General features: G+C 45.6%; 6 protein-coding genes across 6 annotated transcripts; 4 read left to right on the top strand and 2 right to left on the bottom strand.

Annotated features, from left to right (window-relative positions):
• Positions 1–755: 755 nt before the first annotated feature.
• On the bottom strand, positions 756–1755 carry ANOM_005400 (sterol desaturase family protein; the record flags this gene model as incomplete). Its single annotated transcript, XM_015550657.1, has 2 exons — positions 756–1320; positions 1649–1755. Coding segments are annotated over 2 exons (660 nt in total), but the record flags the coding sequence as incomplete, so codon positions are not given.
• A 1939-nt stretch (positions 1756–3694) lies between these two features.
• Positions 3695–5829, top strand: ANOM_005399 (NCA2 family protein; the record flags this gene model as incomplete). Its single annotated transcript, XM_015550656.1, has 4 exons — positions 3695–3711; positions 3767–5332; positions 5382–5507; positions 5553–5829. 4 exons carry the CDS (start codon positions 3695–3697, stop codon positions 5794–5796), a joined length of 1953 nt encoding a protein of 650 aa, XP_015406687.1. The 3' UTR covers positions 5797–5829.
• Positions 5830–6954: 1125 nt separating this feature from the next.
• srgA (Rab family GTPase srgA) lies at positions 6955–7856 on the top strand (the record flags this gene model as incomplete). Its single annotated transcript, XM_015550655.1, has 3 exons — positions 6955–7053; positions 7105–7372; positions 7439–7856. Coding segments are annotated over 3 exons (651 nt in total), but the record flags the coding sequence as incomplete, so codon positions are not given.
• A 2381-nt stretch (positions 7857–10237) lies between these two features.
• On the top strand, positions 10238–12547 carry ANOM_005397 (putative AAA family ATPase; the record flags this gene model as incomplete). Its single annotated transcript, XM_015550654.1, has 2 exons — positions 10238–11770; positions 11819–12547. The coding sequence occupies 2 exons, from the start codon at positions 10238–10240 to the stop codon at positions 12545–12547; spliced, it is 2262 nt and encodes a 753-aa protein (XP_015406689.1).
• Positions 12548–13016: 469 nt separating this feature from the next.
• ANOM_005396 (RNA-binding protein with serine-rich domain 1) lies at positions 13017–13994 on the top strand (the record flags this gene model as incomplete). Its single annotated transcript, XM_015550653.1, has 4 exons — positions 13017–13346; positions 13408–13513; positions 13574–13680; positions 13857–13994. Coding segments are annotated over 4 exons (681 nt in total), but the record flags the coding sequence as incomplete, so codon positions are not given.
• A 377-nt stretch (positions 13995–14371) lies between these two features.
• Positions 14372–23242, bottom strand: atrA (protein kinase MEC1; the record flags this gene model as incomplete). Its single annotated transcript, XM_015550652.1, has 26 exons — positions 14372–14563; positions 14615–14739; positions 14798–14882; positions 14940–15027; positions 15081–15203; positions 15258–15340; positions 15403–15527; positions 15579–15776; positions 15842–16124; positions 16174–16368; positions 16421–16517; positions 16612–16773; positions 16836–16928; positions 16977–17074; positions 17132–17435; positions 17498–17972; positions 18027–18561; positions 18633–19862; positions 19925–20167; positions 20221–20700; positions 20790–20886; positions 20946–21098; positions 21150–21536; positions 21591–21898; positions 21958–22613; positions 22660–23242. 26 exons carry the CDS (start codon positions 23240–23242, stop codon positions 14372–14374), a joined length of 7398 nt encoding a protein of 2465 aa, XP_015406707.1.
• Positions 23243–23372: the final 130 nt, after the last annotated feature.

Raw genomic sequence — 23372 nt, 5'->3', positions numbered from 1 at the left:
ATCAAAAACTAGTTCTTTAAAATAATATTATTAATAAATTATATATTTTTAAACTAGTTCTTGATTAAACTAGTTTATTAAAAAACTTACAGAATATTTATAAAATAGAGAAATTTATTTTCTTTGACCAGTGCGATAAGCTATTTAAAAAGCGTTAGTACGTACTTCGGAAAATCGGCGCCGGTGGTCCGAGGTCCAGGGGGGGCAGTGGGCTCACCTGTAGTCACATCATAAACTACTGAGGGCTCATGTATAATAAAAGGCGCGTAATAGAGGCGGTCGACATACACTGGAAGTATCACAATAATTCCTACATCTTTCATATCAGAACAGCCCTGAATACGGGCTAGTTGCTGTTAGTTCCTGTTACTTTCTCTCGGCCTAGTAACTTGAATCACCAATGAACACACTATATACTGAATTATGCGATGTATATCAATATTCTATAGATTAGCTAATGTTGTTACTTTCAATTAATACATGGACCACAGTATAGCCATAATTCAATGATAACAAAATAGATACCTCCACCTTTCCCCCCAACAGGATCGAAAGCCTGCTTTGTACCAGGTAGGTGGTTTGAAAATGTATAAACAAGGTTTATCCATACTCGATATCAAGTTTCGAGATAACCCATCGATGAGTTGAAAGAAAGGGACGACGAAAAGGGGGCAAAGAGGGGGAGGGGGGAAGGATGAAAATAAAAATAACAAAGAACAAAATCGATGAGACGACTGCTGGTTGCCAAAACACTACTACTGGTCCTTCCTGGCATCTCCTGCAGCCTTGTTCTCCCTCCGTCGTTTAATGGCTTCTGGGCTGTACTCGGTATCCAGAACATAATCCCACCATCTGAAGCTGCTAGAATAGTTACCGACGAATTTCTCGTGGTGAAGATCATGGTGGTCAGCGCCCGCCCAGAATGGCAGGAAATGATGGAGACTCCAAGGGAACTCGTAGCCGCTGTGAGCGTCGATAGCTTGGAACAGCCGCAGTACAATCCAAACGTACATGGTGAAAATGTGGAGGTCACCGGTTACTGCACACCAGAGGATCGGGCAGCCAACAGTACCGAAACCGAGAATCATAACTTCGATCGGAGAAGCATATTCAGCTGCCATGCCAAAGGGGGCCGAATACTGGTGGTGGATCTTGTGAATAGCCTTGTAAAGGGGACCCCAATGAAGTGCTCGGTGCGAGAAGTAGTGCCATGTATCCTCAAGCACAAAGAAGATTGCAATTTGGTAGGCCATTGTCCAAAAGGTGGGGAAAGGAACCGATGTTGAAAGGCCAAAGAATTGAGCCATAGGATGGAATAGCCTGACGGCAATATTGTTAGGTTGAAATCGAAACATTGGAAAAGATACACACCAGATTTGAGGTAGTTCAACTGTAAAATGGCTCAGTAGTACAAATTTTGCGCAATCCCATTGCTCACGCAATGAAGGAATTTTATTCTCCGAACCAGTTAGCAAAATATCTCTCGAGTCGGAAGTGCTATGAACCTACACTTTGGATTTTATAACCCTTGAGTAGGCCCAAGCTGTCTATTAAGATCCAAGGTAGGGAGCGTCCGAAATAGACAATTTCGTGCATAACGAAAGACATAATGCCAGTCGCAAGGACGTCGTTTTGCATCCAAGCATACCATGCTGTCCATAACCTCTCGAGTACATTCAAGTGAGTATTGTATTTGGAAATTTCTTCAAACTGGCCCCAGTAAGTCTCCGGGGGAGCCGACAGTAGCGTCGAATTCCTTTATCGGGTCAGCATAGATATAAAATAACCATTGCAATGATAGAAGCTTACATTGTGTTTACAAACTTGTCCTCAAGGGGCGGCTCGCTCACTTGCAATTATCTTACCAATAAATACCAATGTGTATGGCCTTATTGAGGGGGGGGAAGGAGGGAAAATATAGGAAGGGAAGGATTGTAAAGGAGGCAGCGCTGGTGGGAGACTTCGAAAGGGTTGGAACATGGGAGGGTGTGTGTGGGCGGTATTTCAGGGACAAAGCCGCGCGCGATCAAGGACCTCCAGTCCCGAGGTGGCGAGACCTTTTTTCTGCTGTTCCCCTTACTCTGCCTTGGCTTTTTCTGGCGCCACCGCCTAGCCGATTTGGACCGATGTTGTGCTCCACAAGACGAGTCCCCACTGATGTTGGCTGTTGTCCACTAAGATCATGTTTATTGTTATTCATTCAACGTAAGTACTTTTGCTACTCTAGGCCCATCCATATCTCTTCCCTCTACGGCTCGAAGTTCAGTATCTTGCACTCAGGCTAAAGTAAACACAGGAAATACAATCTTTAGCAGTCTTGTTGACCTCACCTCAGCCTACTACCTATGTCATGCCCAATGCGAAACACCATCAGATGGCAATTACCTATCTATCTCAATTACTCCCTGGTCTGTCAAATCACGGCTCCATGCGGAAGAATCTCTACACTGATGCGCTCAGCCATGGAATAATTCAAATTTACGCATCCCAGAGAACCTAGCGCAGATTAGCGGGAGTCGTTGTCTTCTCTGCAGTGCAAAGTGTATTATTCAATCTGTATACCTCAAAGGAGAAGAAGCCTGGGGAGTTACAAGATTTTGAAGAATGATCACATATCCCACTTGCATCATGGTACACATTTGCAGTGGTGATGCGACTAGATTTTGAGGCTCTACTACCAAGCTAGCCAACAGATTGATAGTAATACACCCTGTTTGTAGAAGAGTGAAACAAGTTTCGAGGCTGAGTATTAATAGTAACCTGGGTTGAACTCAGTGAAACTGTTTAGGCTATTTTATATTAGATACCACCAGTGCAGTGACTGCACTCAATGAGTCCTTCCTACTTGGGTTGTGATGTTTGAGGTAGCCTATATATCTATATACTTTGTACAGATAGTGTGAAAGATAAGATAGGGATGTTACGTACGGAGTACATCTATGGTTATATGGCAAAAAGTATCTCAAACACTCAACAATGTCATGTATGTATTAATATGTTTTTCGAGAGTATTGACAATTGAGGGGGTGGGGAAACTTTAGGGGCCTGCTAAAAGTACAGTCGGTATTATAGTAAATACGACCGAACAGTTTCATATATTAGATACAGAGTACGGAGTACTCCATATATTAAGTCTAATTGGGAAGGGACTGCACTAGCCCAGGTCACGGGTCCATAGGGCGTTGTCACCTTGTTGATCTTATACTGTAGGTTGCTACTCCGTAGATTATTATAGATGTCTGCCCCCTTGATTTTTATATATTAAAATCAGGTACATTAAATACTGTAAACAGTGCCTAAGATATGGAAGCTCCTAGATATGTATATTTGCCAGTTATTGGAGGGCTCTAAACCGTTTTAGGGAAGAAGGCCTAGCCACCTAGGGCTTTAGAGATCGCGAGACCTTGTTGAATAAAATTTCTGGTACATAGATACTCTGTACAAAGTACTCTGTAGTCATTTAGGTGCTAGTCTAAAGACAAAAGTTAATCAAAGTAAAAAATAAACTATGCCAAGAACTGATATTAATTACAGTACTCCATACACAGTTTTTCTTACATATTTAGATAGTGTTTAGGTCAGATTAATGGTGACATAGTGACGCCATTTACAATATTTGAAGTATATATTTTCCCCGGAGAAAGCCTCCTCTTTCCTCTCTAAAGTACGCAGAATCACAATACTAGGGCAGACAATGTCAGTTATTAATAAGTAGGTCAATATATGTATATTGTTTTGGGGCTTATCCATGCTAACAAATTCAAAGTGACATCTGCCGCTTAGATACGCAGCTGGACCAGATAAAGCAGGAAATCAACGACTCATACTTTACCTCACTGGAGATCCATAAACATACGCATGTCTTGGACACCGATTCAGAGCATATATCTGATTTAGAAAATGTTATCAGCTCTCTCTCCGTGCCCTCCAAGTCCCGACCGGTGCTTCCTCCTGAGCATATTGTGGAATTGACTTTGAAGCTCTTCCGTCAACCGGATGAACCATATGGGCTGCTTTCGGCTACGTTCACGGACCGTGAACTAGAACTCACGTGGCTGGCAGTTACGAAAGCTACCGTACAGACTCTAGGGGTGATCTTGAGGTCTCTCCTAGATCGAAGTCTGCTCCTCAGCGATGAAATCTCTTACTGGGACACAATCCTGGGATCGTATTGGCACATCGGTGTTTATACACTTCAAACATCACCTTTCCGGATTTGGCGCATGTTGGTAAAGCCTCGCCCTAGCAGAAATGATAGTGGTGCTAAGGCAAGGTTTCCTACATTTGCCTCAGTCCAATGGTCACATCTCTACGAGTCCATACAGAGATGCTTCTCTGCAGGAAACTTGCATGCTCTACAAGCAAACGTACTGTCACCGTTTGTAGCAGCCAAGTCTGAGATAAGGCGGAAGCGGGAAAGGCTGAATGTAATGAGGGACCTCAATGCCCATGGTATAGGGCTCCTCATGAGAGAGTGTTTCCCTGGTCAAGCAAACGGCGATGATTGTAACTGGGCAAGGTGCATTTCCGCCGATGATTACTGGCGTAAGACGGTATGTAGAAGTGTGATCCTGATGGGGACATTTCTGCAAAAGTTGTCGATTGACAGTGATATTCTTGATTCTGGGGAAGACGTTCTTTCGGCTACTAACAAGGATTTTGCGTGTCTCCAAACAGAGTCTGATGGCAAGCGCTCCATTCGAACACCAGAACTAGTCACCAAGCAACTCCATGATATACTGCTTAGGCTCCTTCCTGCCCACAACACCCTTGCATCAACAACCATTGACAAGCACCGGCGCCCGTCGCGTCTGGTGCGATACTGGCTTCCATTATCGATGCTGTTCCTAACAGCTAGTACATCTTTTAAGGTTCTGAAGAATCATCGCCATCAAATCATCAAATGGGTTGCTAGTGGCGTGGAAACTACATTTGAATTTTGGAGCAATTGGGTTTTTGATCCAATTCAAAGGCTCATTGGAACTATAAGGCATGATGAGAGAAGCGAGATTGCCTTGATGAGCAAGAACAGCTTAGAGGCTGATCGGGCAAGCTTAGAACGAATGGTAGTCGACTTCATCCTTGATCGTGGCGAACCGAAGCCCGATAATTATGTGCTTGATATCAGTTCTATCGCAAACAAGGTTAGGGAGGGAGATCTAACACCAGTACTGAGAGCGTACGAAAAAGATCTACGGACCCCCTTTGTCGGAACTGTACGAGGTGACCTTGTACGAGCACTCTTGATCCAAATCCAGAAGACGAAGGTAGATGTCGAGATCGCAATTGGCGGTATTGACGCTTTGCTGAAAAGCCAGGAACTCGTTTTCGGGTACGTGCTTTCTTCAGTATATTGAGGTAGAATGGGCTGACGCTCGCAGATTCGTTGGCCTCACACCCGGTATACTGGTCTCATACGCATCTCTTCGATGGTTCTGGGGTCTTTTTGACAATAGAAAGGGTCTGAGAATGGGTAGGCGGCAGGATGAATTAAGACATGCACTGCGGTATGTAGTATGTGGTGTAATGTGGGATGTGCTGACCTTGGATAGGAGTGCTCATCGAACTTTGACATCGCCTACCCCTGCGCATACTGGCGTGCTCGCATACAGGGATCATGGTCTTTTGATCTGCGATGCCGAGATTTTGCTTAAGAAAGCAGAAACTCTTCTGAGGGGGGCAGAGCTCCGCGCCTTTAGAGAAGATGTGGCTGACCTCATTAACCAGAGAATGGTTGTGCGGCAGCTTGAAATTGTTGGCAGAATGCGCTGGGTCTACTCGAAATGGATGCAATGATGGAGTTCTGGGGACACAGTAACTACATTGTTGGAGTTGCGCTTTCCCCGGCTAGTCAAGAACCTCAGGCTACTAATTGCTCTCATTTGGAGGGGCGAGGGGACTAGTTATTATTTTTGGGCTAAAGAGCATATTAGGTTGATGATTTTGTGAACCAGGGTATGTATATACGTTTAACATGAAGAATATAACCAAAGCCGAGGCAGATCGCGATTGCTCGGGGGGTCGATTAGCATACAGACCTTTGCAAGTTAAATCAGCACTTTTGGTTGAATGAGATCCTAGCAAGAAGACCTAAAGAGAGTATTGGCTTTGATACTGGCTGTTACTAGTGATATTGGCGCTTAATGGGGGATGGAACGGGAAAAGTGTATGGGATTAGCGCCTGGCCGTCCGTATATATTAGTAAGATCTTCCCTCATGAGGACTCTCTCTAGACCCCTACGTACAAACCAGTAGCTATGCAAATACTGATAGATTATAAAGGTTAGGGCTGAAGTAGATATTCTCATAAATGAGACGGATGTGTGGGGTATGCAGCTTGTATGTACATACGTGTCGTATGTCCCTAGCCAGTTTAATACAGCAAAGTTACAGTGAAAGTACCGATCGCTCCGCCTATACATACACATAATATCGTTGTATCCCTAGCTGCTTACTTTACTCCGTAAACCACTCATCCGCTCATCCACACAGGCACCATTTTGTGCCGCCACCCTCTATCCTTTCTGATGAATGTCAGAACGACCGATGCCTAAGATACCGACCCCAATATTTCAATATTCCAAGGTTGCATCCCCATAAACAGACCGCCTTCTTTACCGGGAGACGTGATCATATTCGCCCGCCCTTTCCCCTGATTCCCCGTATAGCGCCCCCGAGTTCCTTGAGTCCTTTCTAGCCAGCAAGCCTACCTTGCCACCATTCGGTGGCTGCAGCTTTCCTGCAGAAGAATCACTAAAGTGGGAAGAGAATTTAGAGCCCGCACAGATCGATAGGCTTTTCTTTTCTCTCTTTAAGGGGAAAAAAAGAAAGAAAGAAAGAAAGAAAGGAAGAAAGAATAAAGGACAGAAAGAGAAGATACTGTGGTGGTGCCAGAGAGGCTTGAGTTTCTCGGCAATATCACCAGACTTTTGTCAGAAGCTACTGTCGTGAGACTTTTTTGGCGTGTGTGACCGAATCCATCGCTACCTTGTTCTGTTTAGCGCTACCTGCGTCTACTTCATCATGGCTGGTACAAGAAACTATGATTTTTTGGTGAGTTTAGCCGCTCTTTTGGTGTGTAACAGACTAATAGATGGCATTTAGATCAAACTTCTGTTGATCGGAGATTCTGGGGTGGGAAAATCATGTTGTTTGTTACGATTCAGCGAAGATTCATTCACCCCGTCCTTCATCACGACTATTGGAATTGACTTCAAGATCCGTACAATCGAACTTGACGGAAAGCGTGTAAAGCTTCAAATATGGGATACAGCTGGGCAGGAGCGCTTTAGAACGATTACAACGGCTTACTATAGAGGGGCAATGGGCATACTTCTGGTCTATGATGTCACTGATGAAAGATCATTTCAAAGTAAGGGCTTACTCTCCTGATTCTAGGTTGGAATGTTTTGGCTGTGGCACTAACCTTGTTTCCCAGACATTCGCACATGGTTCTCAAACGTCGAGCAGCATGCAAGTGAAGGTGTTCACAAAATTCTCATCGGAAATAAATGTGACTGGGAAGAGAAGAGAGCCGTGTCAACTGAACAGGGCCAGCAGCTAGCTGATGAGCTTGGCATACCCTTCCTTGAAGTGTCAGCAAAGAACAATATCAATATCGAGAAAGCCTTCTACAATCTTGCCTCGGAAATTAAGAAAGGCATGGACACATCTAAATCTGAACAGCCTGGTTCGCAAGGTGTCAGCATAGATCAGCAAGGCCCGGGGCTGAATGGCAATACGGGAGGCAAGTGTTGCTGATGTGCTTGTTAGTACACCCTCCTGCTTTGACCTTTTGTCCACCTTACACACCTACTCCTTTTCTCCCTGAACTCCGGCAAACAGCTATTCTGCCATTGACTCGAATAAGAACAAGCTAGGGCTCTCATGCTCTAATGGACGCTGAGCCTAATCCTTTTGCGGAGCACCCTTCATGTATGTTCATAAATTGCGGCCGTGGGGCAGGCCGCTGTTCTGTTACAGTCGTTCGAAATATGTTTGGTGGCGTTGTTTAATCTTGTGTTACGCTATACTGGGTATTTGTGTTACATGAAGTGACATGAGTGTTGCCATCGAGTATCAGCATAATGCTTCATGTATTTTGATTTGGCAGAAGGTGCAAGAATGCGTGCTGATAATGAAAGCATCCTTTGCTGCGTATAGCTTATTGCCTAACAAATAATGGAGAAAAGAGGGAATAAAGTAGCCGCCAGACCTGCTTCCCTTCAGTTAAGACCGATCATAATGTGACGAGAAGGTTTATGTATAATATACCTTGCAAAGTAATTTGCCTTGTGGTTAATACTGGTTTCGAGAGAACATCTTGAACGAATAACAAAGTCCCAAAATGTAACAGAACATCTATTATCAAAAAATGCATTCCGCTTTCACACGTGGACTGGGTTCATGGGGATCTTCATTTCCAAGTTTTGGAAGCGGCCTCTGATGCCAGACACGAGCGAAACGAGCAGCCTCGAAGGAAGTGAGGAAATTAACGAGCCACATTCGTATGAAATTGGCGGATGACTGATTCAGACTGCCCGTACCCTCAAGATTCATTTTGGATAGCCCCAACACAGTTGTCGGTTCTATTTGGATAACGGCATCTGTTTTTGGTAAAGTCCATCTTTGACCTCTCATAATACCATCTAGCTTAAGAAGCTTCCTGATATGATGCGAGTCCAAAGACGGAAAAGAGAGGTAATCTAACTGCAGTTTCACAGGGAAGAGCTTGTTTCCAGAGGATTCTGATTGGTGCAGTCCTCTGTGAATCCCCATTGTGCGCCGTAACTTGAATTCAAACGGGTATAGCTGCGCTGCTACAGAAACATTACGTAGTGATGAGCCGAGTGCATAGTTAAAGTGCTCGTTATGTTTGACCCTGCCATTTGTGGATGTTTCAGCCAGCATATCCAATACCGTCGTGGCAGTAGGAGCCACCTGCTTAAGATATAGTTCTTGCAACTCTATGACCTTTTCTTGGTATTCCGCGGCATAGGCCGGAGAGGTAAAGATTAGCAGCCAAGAATCGGAGCGTTGCAGCGTTTGACGATTTCGTATAGGTAGGACTGAACTCTTATTAGTCAAAGCAATTCGCACGTTATATCCTCGAATGAATGGATACACCTTCTTCTAGCCCATTGGAGCTATAGTCTTTAGATGCTAGCATCCTACGAAAGTCATACGAAGCCAAAGATTGACTCGCTCCCGAAAGTATGAGTGCTGTTCTATGGCCTCGGCGACTGCGCTCGCTTGATGTTATTTTCAGCTTTCCACGTTCAATGGTAACACCACAGCCCTCTATTCCCATTACAATATCCGCGATGCGTGGCGTACTCGGTGGGTCTGTTCCTGAGGCATCGTGAAGTTTTCCTGATCTCTCAGCCAAGGAATGACTTGTTGTAGACACTCGTGAGCTAAAAAGACATGTGATTTTTTGAGACAGCTTTGATGGCCCCCAAAGTTGTGAAGTTGGTCGACGTGTTGCGGATGTCCGGAAATGCCCCCGGGGGCTATAGAACATACCGATTCGCTTCCGACACAAGGTGGATTTTGATAATGGTTATGCTGATCTAAGCGGTTGGAAAGAGAGGACCGACGTTAGGTAGGGGGGCGGAGCTGAAATTGATCAGATTGATGGTTGCTGTGCAAGATGGTGGATGTTAAGATCATCTTAGAACTCGAGAATCTACTACAGTCACAGGTATTCGAAATTTAGAACATCCAGCGACATACAGACTTTTACACAGGCAGAAAATGCCCATGATAGTAGGCGGTCGTCAGAGTCATACGCTATACCATATTAGGATGTTTTAAATTTCTCTAGGTACTTCTGTGGTTGATTTCGTACCTCAAGTACCCTGCCCGCTGAAAGGTACGGGTCAGTGCGGGGCGGTGATCTAAATCCGCATCCATATGGTAGATAAAAAAAAAAGATGAGGACAAATCTGTGAGCCACTTATCAATTTTTACCTTGCCCTTTCCCCTTAGATATTCGCGCCTAAAATATTCCTCCTAATCTTATTTTCATCCATTCCTCTGCTTTCTTCCCTAACTTCAAAGCAGTTCAACATCGTTGGGTAGCAAAGACGCACTGCAATGCCTGCAGTATAGAGTTTCCAGTCATATCCGCGCCATCAGAATACCTGATACAGATTTCGGCCATTTTTTACATCTTGCAATATTGTATATGATCTGATATTGCGCTTACGGACATTATTTGGTCAGCCCACACGAAATGTCGGAACCCCGCCTCTTCACAGTTCGACCGCTTTCAAAACAAGCGAGAAATGACCATAAAGATGCGTTTCGCGTTTATTTATCGTCGTCATCGTTGGCTGCCCTTAAGCTTCGGGCCGGAGATGCTTGTACCTTGAACTACTCTGGCGAATGTGCGAAGACTGTAATAGCTTGGAGCGCAACCGAAAACATACAAACTACAGTCGTACAGACTTCAAGGACACTCCAGGACTGCTACGGCGTCAAACTTGGTGAGAAGGTGTCTATTTCCAAAATCGATGGGTCTTTGGGAGAGATTGAATCAATCTCTTTTGTGGAATGCTCTGATATCGAACGAATGGCGAGATATGGCCCCCTCCCGCCATCAGAGAGGCACCACTGGGCCTGGGCTTTAGAGTTTCCTCTTGCCAGATGTGATGCTCTCGCTGTCGGATTGATATTTGATTTAGAGCTTAAGGGACAACGAAGGAGCTTTAAAGTAGCAACTATGCGGGCCTTGAATCAAACCACCCATACCACATTATTGCGGTTTACCGAGAATTCTAAAATCTTGATTGGCGATGGTTCAGATGGAGAGAGTGAAGTCCAATGCTTTGATATACAAGTACAGTCATCTGGCCTGGGTGGAATGGGCCGCCAGATTGATAGTATTAATGAGAGCCTGGCTGATTTCAACATGGGCTCAGGGATTGTGGCAATGCCTTCTTTCTATGAGCACACTCGGGGAGTTCTCCTTTACGGACCAAAGGGGACAGGAAAAAGCGCCCTTCTTCGCCAAATACAAGCCGCCGGTTGGCGGAAAGCATTCAATATCGGGTCTTCCACATTCAGCAGGAATATTGGCGATGGCGAAACTAAGCTACGCAATCTGTTTCAAGATGCAATTCGCTGTCAGCCGAGTGTTGTGGTCATCGATCAAGTCGACTTCATTGCTCCTAAACGGACATCGTTGGATTCTCAGTCTTTGACATCTGTTCTTTGTGAATGTTTGGATCTTGCGAGGGGTGCTATGGTTCTTGTTGTGGCTGCAACTCGACATCCAAACGAAGTTGATGATGCTTTGAGGACTCCACATCGATTGGCGACTGAGATCGAACTGCATGTCCCTACAGCCCATGATCGAGCCGAAATCCTGCGCGCTATATGCGGATATAAATCTCCCGTACTGAGTGATAGGCTCATAGATATGATGGCGGAGAAGACTCATGGCTATGTTGGAGCCGACTTGTTTGCTTTACTTCAGCTCGTCTGTCGCAAGGCGCGTCAGAGACAGATCAACAAAGCTGACTCGAATAGTGGGCATTTACACCGAACGTCTATGCTTACCAGCGACTCAAGTGATGACTTAGCCACCAAGGAAACCGTGCCTTTGGAAGTCCAAGAGGCCGACGTATTAACGGCTCTACAGGAAACCCGTCCAACTGCGATGCGGGAAGTATTTCTGGAGACACCGAAAGTGAGATGGTCGGACATTGGTGGGCAGCATGATATCAAACGGCGTCTTCAGAAGGCCGTTGAGAGGCCTTTGAAAGTGAGTATCTCCATTAACGACCCACAAGAATGGAACTGACGACTGTAGCATCCTGAACGAATGAGAAGGCTCAATGTAAACAGTAAGAAAGGCATTCTGCTGTACGGGCCGCCGGGTTGCTCTAAAACCTTAACTGTTAAAGCACTTGCTACGGAAGCAGGCCTGAACTTCATGGCCGTAAAAGGTGCTGAAATTCTAAGCATGTATGTTGGGGAGTCAGAACGGGCCCTACGGGATATTTTTCGAAAGGCACGATCTGCGAGGCCTAGTATTATCTTCTTTGATGAAATCGATGCAATTGCCTCAAAGCGCAGTAGTACGTCCCAAGGGGGTGTCAATGTGCTCACAACTTTATTGAACGAAATGGATGGAATTGAGGAGTTGAAGAGTGTCTTAGTCGTCGCCGCGACAAATAAACCAGAGGTAATTGACCCGGCTTTGATGCGCCCAGGCCGTTTGGACAATATCCTTTACATTGGACCCCCGGACTTTGAGGCGCGGAAAGAGATATTGAATATTTGGTGTCGTAAATCTGTTGTTCATCCTGATGTAAGTTTGGAAGAACTGGCCTGGAAGACTGAAGGCTACTCAGGAGCGGAAATTGTGAGTATCTGCGAGACTGCCGGAGATGCCGCATTGGACGAGGAAGAGGAGACTGGTCAAGCACAAGATATTCGGTGGGGGCACTTCGAAATCGCGCTCAAGCAAGTCAAGAGGCAGATCACAGACAGTGTTATCCAGCAATACGAACAATGGGGGGATTCAATTGATATTTAGATTATGATTACCTCACTAAAGCATGCTTTGGACAGATTGAGTTCATGGGCAATGTTAAGTGCGTGGAAGCAACAAAAACAAAAAAGGGAAGAAGACACAACTGCTATATCACCATTAGCTGATACTGGTTAAGGGGGGTGAGGATTTGTAAATTTAATATTTTTCTGGGCATTGATGGATAAACATCTACTCCGTATCGAAGGACAAATGTCTCGCTGGACCCAACCTCGATTTTCTCACCAAAACTTGACGCCTCTGCAAAGTGGGGAAGTAAGGCCTGGGCCAATTGGAGCTTAATTGTTAGTCTAGCCAGGATCAGCTAGCTTTAGACATCATATCCGTTAGGTTCTCGTAACAATTTACTCTACTCCGTAACATCGACGCTGTTCGAGCTCTTACATACATATGTACTACCCTTCAACGGTTAAACCTGAAACAAACGGGGTTCTTGGCACATTTGTGTGATGCTATGTCTACGATGGTTCGAGGTCGCTCGCCAAACCACTCACCATCACTTGACCCTGATCCCGAGCAAGCTTCAACCCCAATGAGACGCACGATGTCCCCTCGTTCAGAGCCCAGACCCAGGAGCGAGCGAAGCGCATCATTTGATCATGTTCATCGCAACGGTTACCGCTCCAAGAGCCGATCTCGCTCTGTTTCGCGATCAAGGATGCTGTCACGAAGCCGAAGCTGGAGTAGTCGGAGCCGCAGCCGCAGTCGAGGTTCCCGACGGTGTAGAGACAGAAGTTATAGTAGGACTCCTAGCCCTTCAGATAGCCTGCCAAGGAGCTCAAAGGTCTGTTCTATTGTTTACTGTTGCCCTGTCTGCTCCTTTCTGTGAAGCTTACATACCATAGATTGTTGTTGAAAAACTCACAAAGAATGTAACGGAGTCACACCTTCGAGAAATATTTGGGAGCTTCGGGGGAATAGACAGCCTGGATCTCCCTATGAACAAAGCTTGTATGTATGGGCAGATCTCCTTATCACTCCATGGCCGTCTAACGCACGCACTCTTTTAAGTTATGACAAATCGAGGAACAGCATATATACTTTACAACGACCCCGCGGATGCAGAGGCGGCTATTGCACACATGCACGAGGCCCAGCTCGATGGGGCTGTGCTTAATGTTTCTATTGTTCTTCCCCGAAGAGCATTTTCCCGATCACCACCACCCCAGAGCGGCAGGGCAAGCTTCGGCCGTCAAAGGCACAGCCGTGGGCAGCCACCAGACTCTCGTTATTCTCGCCCTTCTCCCTATCCCCCCAGATCGCCTCCCCATCTGAGAAGGTTCGGTCGCACTAGGCCCATGGAAAGACACGATCTTTATCGCCCACGGTCTTTATCTCGATCACGATCGCCACGTCGCTCTCGATCATCGGAACTCAGGTCAGCGTCCCCACCGAGGAGGAGGGGACAGCTGCGCTCTGGCAGCCCGCGACGTGGTAGGCGCCGTAGTCCTAGTTATAGCAGCTATGACTACAGCAGCCACAGTGACAGAAGTAGAAGCCCCAGCAGGAACAGAGGCCCTAGTCGATATGGTCCGCAAAGGAGGTGAATGGCATAGAGCCACAAGACGAGCTTTCCAACTTTCTGCTCACTGGATTCTTTCTCTAGGAGCTCTAGGGGGTTGAGCAAGTATTGGTAACATTGTATTTATGTAATAGTACAAAGAGTCAGTTTAAGGTCTATGTGCGGGGCATAATTAGAGACAATGCCTGCTTTGTTAATCTACATTTTACTCCTTAAAAACTAAAAGAGCGCGATGCAAAGAGGGTAGGTGGTAAATCGAAAATGCGGCATGCTTAGGATGAGTAGCTCTAGAAGAATGCACACCAACCAATATACATCGCGGCGAGGTTCTTTTCATCGGTTGCTTGCACAATCAATTCATCTACATGGCCATCCACCGACAATGGAACAGATTCCCCAGGCAGAAGACCACGGAGTTTATTACGGACATTTTCGAGCACACCTGCAGGCGTCACTGGAACACTAACATGGGTGCGTCGCTTCGTTAAATATTAGCATTGCAGTGACACTTGAAGAATAAATGTGCTTACCTTTACTTTCTTCCCAATGAAGTCTGTTGTTGGATCGTGCAAAAATGTTTCAAGTACAGTCATCAGAGCATCCTCATTTTGCCGGAGCAAACCAAGGCTTATTTCGCACGTCTTCCGGAACGGTCCTGTTCACAGGGTTAACCGTGATGAACTCTGCCAACTACAGACTCGGTCTAAACATACCATTGTACCCATAAGCTCCAAATGCATCCACCATATTCTGAGTGAGACGAAACGGAACTAGTTCGGGTTTGTCGAACGTCAAGCCCTATATCAATTCACTCTTAATGTGGGGCGGAAAGACTAAAGGAATTCAAGTTCTTACCTTGTCAAAAAGGCAATTGAAATCAACATGCAAAATACCGCCAGTGCCCTCCTCGAATAGGATATTTTCGCCATGTCGATCTCCGAGCCTTCGATGAATGTAAGTTAGAAGAGAAGGTATACGTAACGAGTACAGACATACCCTAGAACGTATCCAACCATTGACATGACTGCACAAGACCGAGTATAGCGAAGCCTTGCTGCAAACCATGTTCCAGACTCTGGAAACATCTCAACAAACCACTCATGTAGGACTGGGGGAAACCTATACTTTGTATTAGCCATACTACTTGCAATTGTAGGTCATCTGGGAACATACTTTGGTAGTATTTTGGTGGTAAACAAAGGCAACTTCGAGATCTCGGAACATGCTTCATCGAGATAACGTCCGATTTCTGTGTACTGTGGAAGCGTCAGCTATTCAACCAGATAGAGATGGTAAGAAGTTTCATGATGCCTCCTACATTTGGCGCGATGCCCCTTTCCCTCAGCAGCTTGCTAACAATATCCCTCAATGTTCGGAGATTATCAACCCATTCAATCAGTCCACATTCTTCATTCAATGGTGTAACCGCGTATGTTTTGATATCTTCCTTTAATCAGCCTTTACAACGTCTTCGCAGCTGAGATGGGCTCTTACACATGCGTCGTTTGCTTGATTCAACATCCCTTTTAAGGAGCCTGTTGATCATGTTGTTAAACTCCATGAGGCGCTGGTCTTTGCGGAGATCATCTTTCGGCTTGCAGAGGATATTGTAAATTTTTCCATCCGACCCTCGAACGCTGATCTTCCGTGGTTTCTGAAGCGAGTTCAGGACTTGAGCATCGTTAAGAACAGCTAAATACAGTTAGGCATGCACGTCTCACTCATGTACCACAGGGAGACAAAACATCACAATATACCTTCGATAGTGGTTGGGTCTCTAGGGAAAGCCCTAAATCCCTTGAGGTACTCTGCATCATGGCTTGCCGGTAGAGTTGGAGTCAACAATGCTTGAAATGGCACAACAAGTCGACAAGGCGCAACTTTAGAATCGAACTTCAGATCTTGCTCTAGGTCGATTATGGAGGCCTTTTCGACACGCGCTACGCATAGCTTTAGCATTTCTTCAGAGAACCTTTGCCCCTGGTTGATCATCGCGCGCATATCTGACGGTGTTTCCGTCTTTAACTTCTTGTTTACTTCCTTGTACCTTGTTAGTGCCCAGAACTACTCATTGCATAGGTAACCATACCGTAATTTTTTGAAGACAGTTCATACCCCTGGATGCCCTATCCTTCGAAGACGACTTGACCACAGCAAGCACTATCCATAGCCCTTGTTGAGGAAAGAAATTTACCGCCTTGGCGACTATCTTCGTTAACAGGTCATAGACGGTGGTATTCGGGTGGCAGATTCTTGCAACCACCTGAGGAAGAATTGTGAACAGCTGAGAATATTAGTAATTTTCTGAGAGTACTAAACCATTAGAAAGTGCTCACCAGTGCAGCGGGCATTCGGTTGACGTATTTTTTTAGTTGTGAATGCATATCATCCAGAATTTTTCTTCTTTGATTTAAGGTATGTGTTTGAAAGTCTCTGTGTCACATTTTATTTAGCAGCTCTTCGCCAACCGAATAAAATCTGACCCTGAATGAATCAGAGTAGATTGTAGGACAAATGCTTCACGTACTCATTATTCCCCCTCTTTGGATCAAACGGCTGATCAACTGTAGACGCATGTTCCAGCCAAAGTGTGAGAACTTTGGGTAATGACTGGAAAACATATTTATTCCCATGTGCTAGAGACCGGAGATAATTGTCAATCACCAATTTAGAAGCCTCACCACTTAAACTAGGAATAGTTAGTATATAATAAAAAAGTCAGACGAGACATGGGAGAGCAAAGGGACTCACTATATCTGTGCTTCTTTCCCTAGTGGCTTGGCCTTCTCCAAATCTAAAATCTTGTTATAGTGCTTTCCCAGGTAATAATGGGCCTTTTCCCACCTGATACTAGTTAGTACGAGGCAGCCTTAGGAAAAATTGTGCGAGTACCTCGAATGTAGGTAGATGGCCTCTCGGTACCTCTGTACTATGACATCTGACTGCGTCTGCCCGGCCCTGTCTGTCCATTTCGCTAACAAAAGATGAGCCTGAGCCCCTTATATTAGTTATGACATTCCACAATTTAAAAGAGGTCCAGACATTACCCTGGCGGCAAGTAGATTTTGGTGTCTTTCATGATTCGAGACCAGATAGACAGAATCAGGGCCATCCGACGTATTGTCTGCAGCAAATTCATTGGCAGCTATTGCTCCTTCTAATGTTTGTATTGCTTTACGATGGTAACCATCCTTCCACAGAAGTCTAGCATGCTCAATAGTGGCTGATCTATTCTTCAAACGAGCTGCATGAAGCATCGACTGATACGCTTGGTTAGTGAAATTGCCCTTGCGCAAAAGGCGAGTACTGGCAAGCCAGGCATCAGCTATGTCTGAATTGGGGAAGTTGCACCTTGTATATGCGTTAGTATTAGGCTTAACCCATTCAGTAAAAATATGTCAAGAGCAACATACGTCAGTTCCATCATAGCTCGCCTTAGACCAAGAAGGTATTGTTTGTCAGATATATGCCCTCCTAGAATGTCTAAACGGCGGCTCAAAGCAGCGCGGATTTTGGGAAGTGTATCCTTCTCACTTCGTGGGTCCAAGCCAGCTATAGATTCCATCTCTGCTAAGGCGTGCAGCTTAAGGATGCTGTCATGACACGACTGCAAAGATGCCACGGAATTGGCATTGAGAGACTTCGCAACACTGAGTCGCAGCCCACTAATAATACCCTCGAATCTATTATTATTGCCCTGACGAATGGCATCAAGTGCCAAACCGACCCCGATGTTGAAATCTCCTATTCCTTGTTGTGAGCAAAGCCGAAGGTAACTGCGCAATTTCTCCCATTTTCCTGTGATCCAAGATGCCTCGATTGCAAACGGGACAAACCTAGAGCCTGCGTCGGTGGTTTGGAGGATCTCAAATCGTGTAAGAATGGCATCTGTGTTGGGGTTAGCAAACTGCTGAGTTAATAATATTTCGTCAAAGGAAATACCTTGTTGTCCTGATTCTTTAAGACATGTAAGAAGGTTCCACTGGGCATCGACATTGTTGGGCTCCTTCTCGAGTTGTAGCTCATACCAACTTTGTGCTGTAGCCCATCTCCCGGCCTTCCGATGTTCAAGAACCTGTTGGTCAATGTTGAGTGCGTGCAGGTGATTTGATATGCCCTCAATGCCGTCTGGCTCATCAATTTGACTGTAGATATCTTGGAGACGCTGAAAAAGAGGTTCGATATCCTTAGAGTCTGTCTGTTTGTTCCTAGACTGACGAATATATTGCTCCCAATGAAAAAGTGCTCTTGAGAATGATCTACACTCAACAGCCCTTTTGGAAATGACCTCGGGCGGTATAGAAGCTAGCAGGGATTCAACAGCCTTGACTTGGGATGCATCTGTATCCAAACGTGAATCCGGGCACGCCTTCCTGTGAGAGCGGCTTGCGTGATAGTTATGACTCCTAAGACTATTGAGCTGCTTCTTCTTCCCTTGTAGCCATCTCGAAAGGTAGTCGAGGATTTCGAAAATGCTCTATACCCAAAGCGAGAGGAAGTTAATTCAGTGCCTATGGACCTCTCCGATGTTCCGTACAAAGCACTTACCTGGCTGCACAATAGAATAGCTTCATATATATGGTTAGTGGACTCTGGAAGTGGGTGAGATAGAACGCTTGTCAGTTCGTGAAGCAAATCTTCCTTTTCTTTTTGGGTGCCTCCAACTATACGGTTCAGCACTGCAAATGGCAGAAGAAAGGATGCTATAGATATGTCCTGGCCTTTTACAATGCGACTAGATACACTGAACACAAGCCTCGCATTGTCACCACTCCCCTTCTGTAGCAGATCCTGCACAAAGATCCGTAGCCACTCACCATGCGTTAGAGTAGCCGAGAATAATGGGTAAGTGCAGCTTGAATTAACAGCGCCAACGGTGACCGTATACTTGGACGTAAGAAAGGGGGTCAGAGTGTTGCGAACCGTCTCAGGAAGCTCTGACCAACGTTCATACTTTTTATCTGCCTGGACATCGCGAGAGCGCTGGGTAACAGCTGAATCAAGACCACAGAATCTGAGTAAATTTTGCATAGCGTAGGCAAGAAATCCCTGGGCCCTAGTATTAGACGCCGACAAAAACGCATCGACAAGCACGTGTTGGAGAAAAAAAAGTATGAAGTCAAATGTCTCTTCCATGCTATCGAAGTTTGATAAGACCAGTATATCTTTCTTTTCTTTGATCGAATCAACCCGATTTGGATCCATACAGCCGATAAGGCCTATGCACCGAGCTGATAGAAGAGTTATGACATCCGAACTTGTGTTGAACTTTACACAGCAATCAAGCAAGGACCGGATTAACTGAGCAACAACTGGGTCTGGTTGTTCGCCAAGAACAGTGCGATGAAGGAACTCATCGTGCTCTAAGAGGTACGGCACTAGCTCGGTTAGAGCTTGGTCGACGACAGTAGCGTTTTCACTTTGACAACGTCGGACAAATGCCAAGAACTGGCTTCGAACGTCCATTTTCCTCTTCAAATCCACAAGCTCGGATTCGAATTTGGACATCTCTGGAATGGATGCGAGGGATGGCATGGTGTTGTACACATCTTGCACTAGTTCATTGTGATTTCTCAAAATGTTCTCGACAAGTTCATAGGCACATTTTCTCGTATCCTCTGTGAACATGCCCCAATATCTGATCACAATTGACAGGGTCTGGTCAAGAAGTGGTTCAATATCTTCGTCGTGCAGAGAGTTGACCAGTATTGCCCAGACTGTAAAGGCATTGTTGCACAAGTCTCCGATTTCGAGGGCGGATCGCAGGCAGGCACAAATCTTCAAATATTAGCATTTATATTGCATTGAAAGACCGTAGTGAGAATTCCTAATATACTAACCTGGGGTATTGCGCTAACCACATGTCCTTTCGCGACTTTGACCATCTCCCCGATAGCTATGATATTCCTTCTTTTTTCAACCAGGGGTTGTCTGATTTGGAAATCGTTGATAGCGTGGGCGAATTCGGTAATTATACCAAGAATATGCTCTTCAATGAAGTAGCCTATCAAATTCGTTCTCCTTGATGCATGCCCTGACTTTCGTGGGACGAGGGTTGCTAGGAGTTGAAGCGCACGAGAGAACTGCCTTTATTAGTCCCGAACACCCATATGGTTAAAAGTAGGACTCTACCTACCCTTGCTCTTTTCTCATCCTGAGAATCTCCAAGACCCTTGAATAAATGACAAGCAATAAGAATCGGTTCAATCCGTACAAGTTCCGCCAAGGTACGACCTTCAAAGGCAGTGTCTACTTCTGACAAAGCGGACATTGCCATATCTTGTGGGTTTGACGACGCCTGACTCAACAAGAATGCCAGGATTGCTGCAAGGTTATTTTTCTCTGAACAGACGTCGAAGGGGCTTTTAGAATCCTTATAAGTCGCCCCTATCCTAGCGATAATATCTCGCTTACGTGTTAGCACTAGATGTGGTAATACATATAACTCAGTCAACCTGAGGAAATCGTCCACTTTCATTCCCAACAGGTCACAAAGGTGTTCTGCCATGTATGGACGTGATTGGAAGTTTTTCATTATTGTCACGGAAAGAGTTCTCCAAAAAGGTCTGAACAAGCCTGCAGGAGTAACTGAGAGGCGCTGTGCAAGCTTTGAAATCTAGTTATAAATTTTCGTTAGAGTGCTGCCTATGTAATTGATGGCAGTAGAGCTTATCCAGGAAGGTGAGGTGGATCAGATTTACGTACTTCAGTATACGCTACCGCACAAATGAAAGGATTCGGATGGCCCAGGTATTCAACCAGGCGAAGAAGGATAATGTTCATCTCTTCGTCATTGGAAAGTCTTAGTAACACATAGATGTTAGCCTATGTGACAAAATTGCGGAGAAGTTTTGTACATACGTTGCAAGGCGACAAAGTGTTAGTATACATGTTTCCTGTAATGACGGTTCTTGTTTTTCTGAGAGACTTTTTAGCCATTCTAGAATGACAACAAAATTGCCGCGACGGGTTTTATTATCAAGGCCATTGCAAATAAAAGCGACTATTGAGTGCCTAGTGATACGTCAGTACCGCATGATCAGAACAGCAGGAAACAAACCGTACCCAGTGACAATCCGCAGTTCTCTGATGGAGCTCCGAAGAGAATGGAGGCAGAATTCGCCGAACATAGAAGAGGATAGCTGCGAATAAGTTGGATCCGACGTATGCAGCAGTGTTCGTCTTAGCGTGACCATTGCGGCGATTCTGAGGCTTGTGGTACGTGTGAGTCTAGGAATAATGTAGGCCAAGATTTTGCAGAGTTCTTCAATGTTAGGACATTCTCTGCTCAGCCTTACACCGTTTTCGCCATCGCACATATGGCAAAGTAGGGCACCATTCGGTGCTATGTCACTCAATTGTTCTAGTTCCCCAGCCATAGCACAAGGTATTTTGCCGAGTGTGCTAAGAAGATCGCATTTCCTTTGTTCATCGAGGCTAGCAAAGCCATCCCTGCTGCAATATCAGCTCACCTGTCGAGTGCTATCACTTGATATGCGAACTTACACAACAGCCGGATAGAGGTCACACAAGCCGCCGGGGGATGTGAAACCTATCAGTGCAAGTGAATCTGCTATAAGATGCTGGACTGTATTTCCAGACTCTGAGTGTGGGTTGAGTTGAGGAATAAAGCGGCGTTTTGCCGCCTGAAGAGTCTCATCATCCTGAACCGCTGAGCTCGAGAGTTCATGTTGCTGAAAACGGGAGTCCGATTTCGATACAAAGACTTTGAATGGATCGATGGACACGATTTTTGCGCCACCACATTCTAGACTTATACGGGAAATACTATTGAGAAACCCATGAATCGAAACCTTCCGTACAATAAGCTTAACTCACACTATAATGGGTCTAACTACAGCGGGACAATTACCTGAAGCTGTGTCTCGAGAGTCTGGAAACGATGCGGCATCTTAGTAAGACCACTAAGAGCTGGGAAGATGGTAGTTCTGAGGCACTGGAGAAGCGCCCTGGTATACTTGATGCGGTTAGTGAAGGTGTCCAAAAGCTGGCTTAACTCACTCTGCAGAGTGGAGAATTGGCAAAGTTTGTCCATTGCAAAAATGTCCTCCAAGATTCGCAGCAAGCCGTACATTAGTTCGACTTCCGATGGTGAGGATACGTCCTGGCTGCAGCATGATCGAATACATATCACGAACTGCAAACTTGCGCTTATCTTGTTTTCTATGAGATCTGGCTGCGGACTCTGGAGCCAGTGAAAGATGAGGGTCCAGAGGCGTTGGTAGCCATTCAAAACCCAGGCTACATTCTGTCGAATAACGGAGTTCTTGTTTGCCACAAAAGGAGGGTTGTCATTGTCTGCTCTGAATGAATCGAGGAGGCGAAAAGTTAGATTGAAAGCGTGCGATAATGATACAAGCTTGAATCTCTTCTCGAAAAGACTGCGAGGTAGGCCGAGTCTGTCTAGATCTACAGGGAGATTTCCTTTGGGGGTCGGTAGAATCATTTTAACTTCCGAGTTAGCTCGCAGATTGAGGTTATTGAGATTCTCGAGAGAAAGCAAGATCTCTGAGGTTCGTTAGCCCAACATCCGTACCGGCGGTCCCAAACGTACCCGTTGTGCACGCTCGTAAAAGTCCGGCAGTGGAATGACAAGAGGGCCATAGTCTAGAATGCCTATTTTGGGCGCAGAGTATGCTTGTAAGGATACCCCTAGCTTTGGAACTGATAACTTCATTGTTCCAAGTACCGAGCAATTGGAGTAACCGTACAACCAACCAGGCGTACAGCGGCGCATATGTACTTTCCCCCAAAACAGCTGGATCAGGATATTCTGTTAGGGTTTGAGGTGCCTTTTCAATTGATACCAATACAATATCCAGACAATCCAAGACTTGACCTTGAGAGTCAGGCTTTGGATCCTTGGTGCACGGTTCCAAGCCCGCTTTCAAAACGATGCATATCAATTTGCTGATATCTGTAACCTTGTCATCGAAATGAAGTTGGTTCTGTTTCCCTCCTGCAAGTTCTTGACGGAGCAGGGAAAATGTCTCTTTGCTCAGGCTATGTGGCTGGTTCCCTTGGGAGGGGAGGCGCGGTGCTAACTGTGCTGCCAAGGTAATTGGGGGTTTCCAGCTGCCATTCCCTGGAGTTAGATATCGAGACGTCTCGATTTCATCAGTCGCCATCTGGGGCATGCCTAATCATCTTTTTAGGCTACTAGAGAACCCCGAGTTAATGCTGAACTTGGGCGCTAAGGAACGAGCTTCACGGGTCGTGCTCCAGGTGCGACCCGACATCTGAGCTGCAACTTACGATCATTGTATT

This window comes from Aspergillus nomiae (assembly GCF_001204775.2).
Source record: "Aspergillus nomiae NRRL 13137 chromosome Unknown contig00142, whole genome shotgun sequence".
Classification (NCBI taxonomy): domain Eukaryota; kingdom Fungi; phylum Ascomycota; class Eurotiomycetes; order Eurotiales; family Aspergillaceae; genus Aspergillus; species Aspergillus nomiae.
Note: the sequence above shows the minus strand (reverse complement) of the source record. Positions and strands in the feature narration are given on the sequence as shown.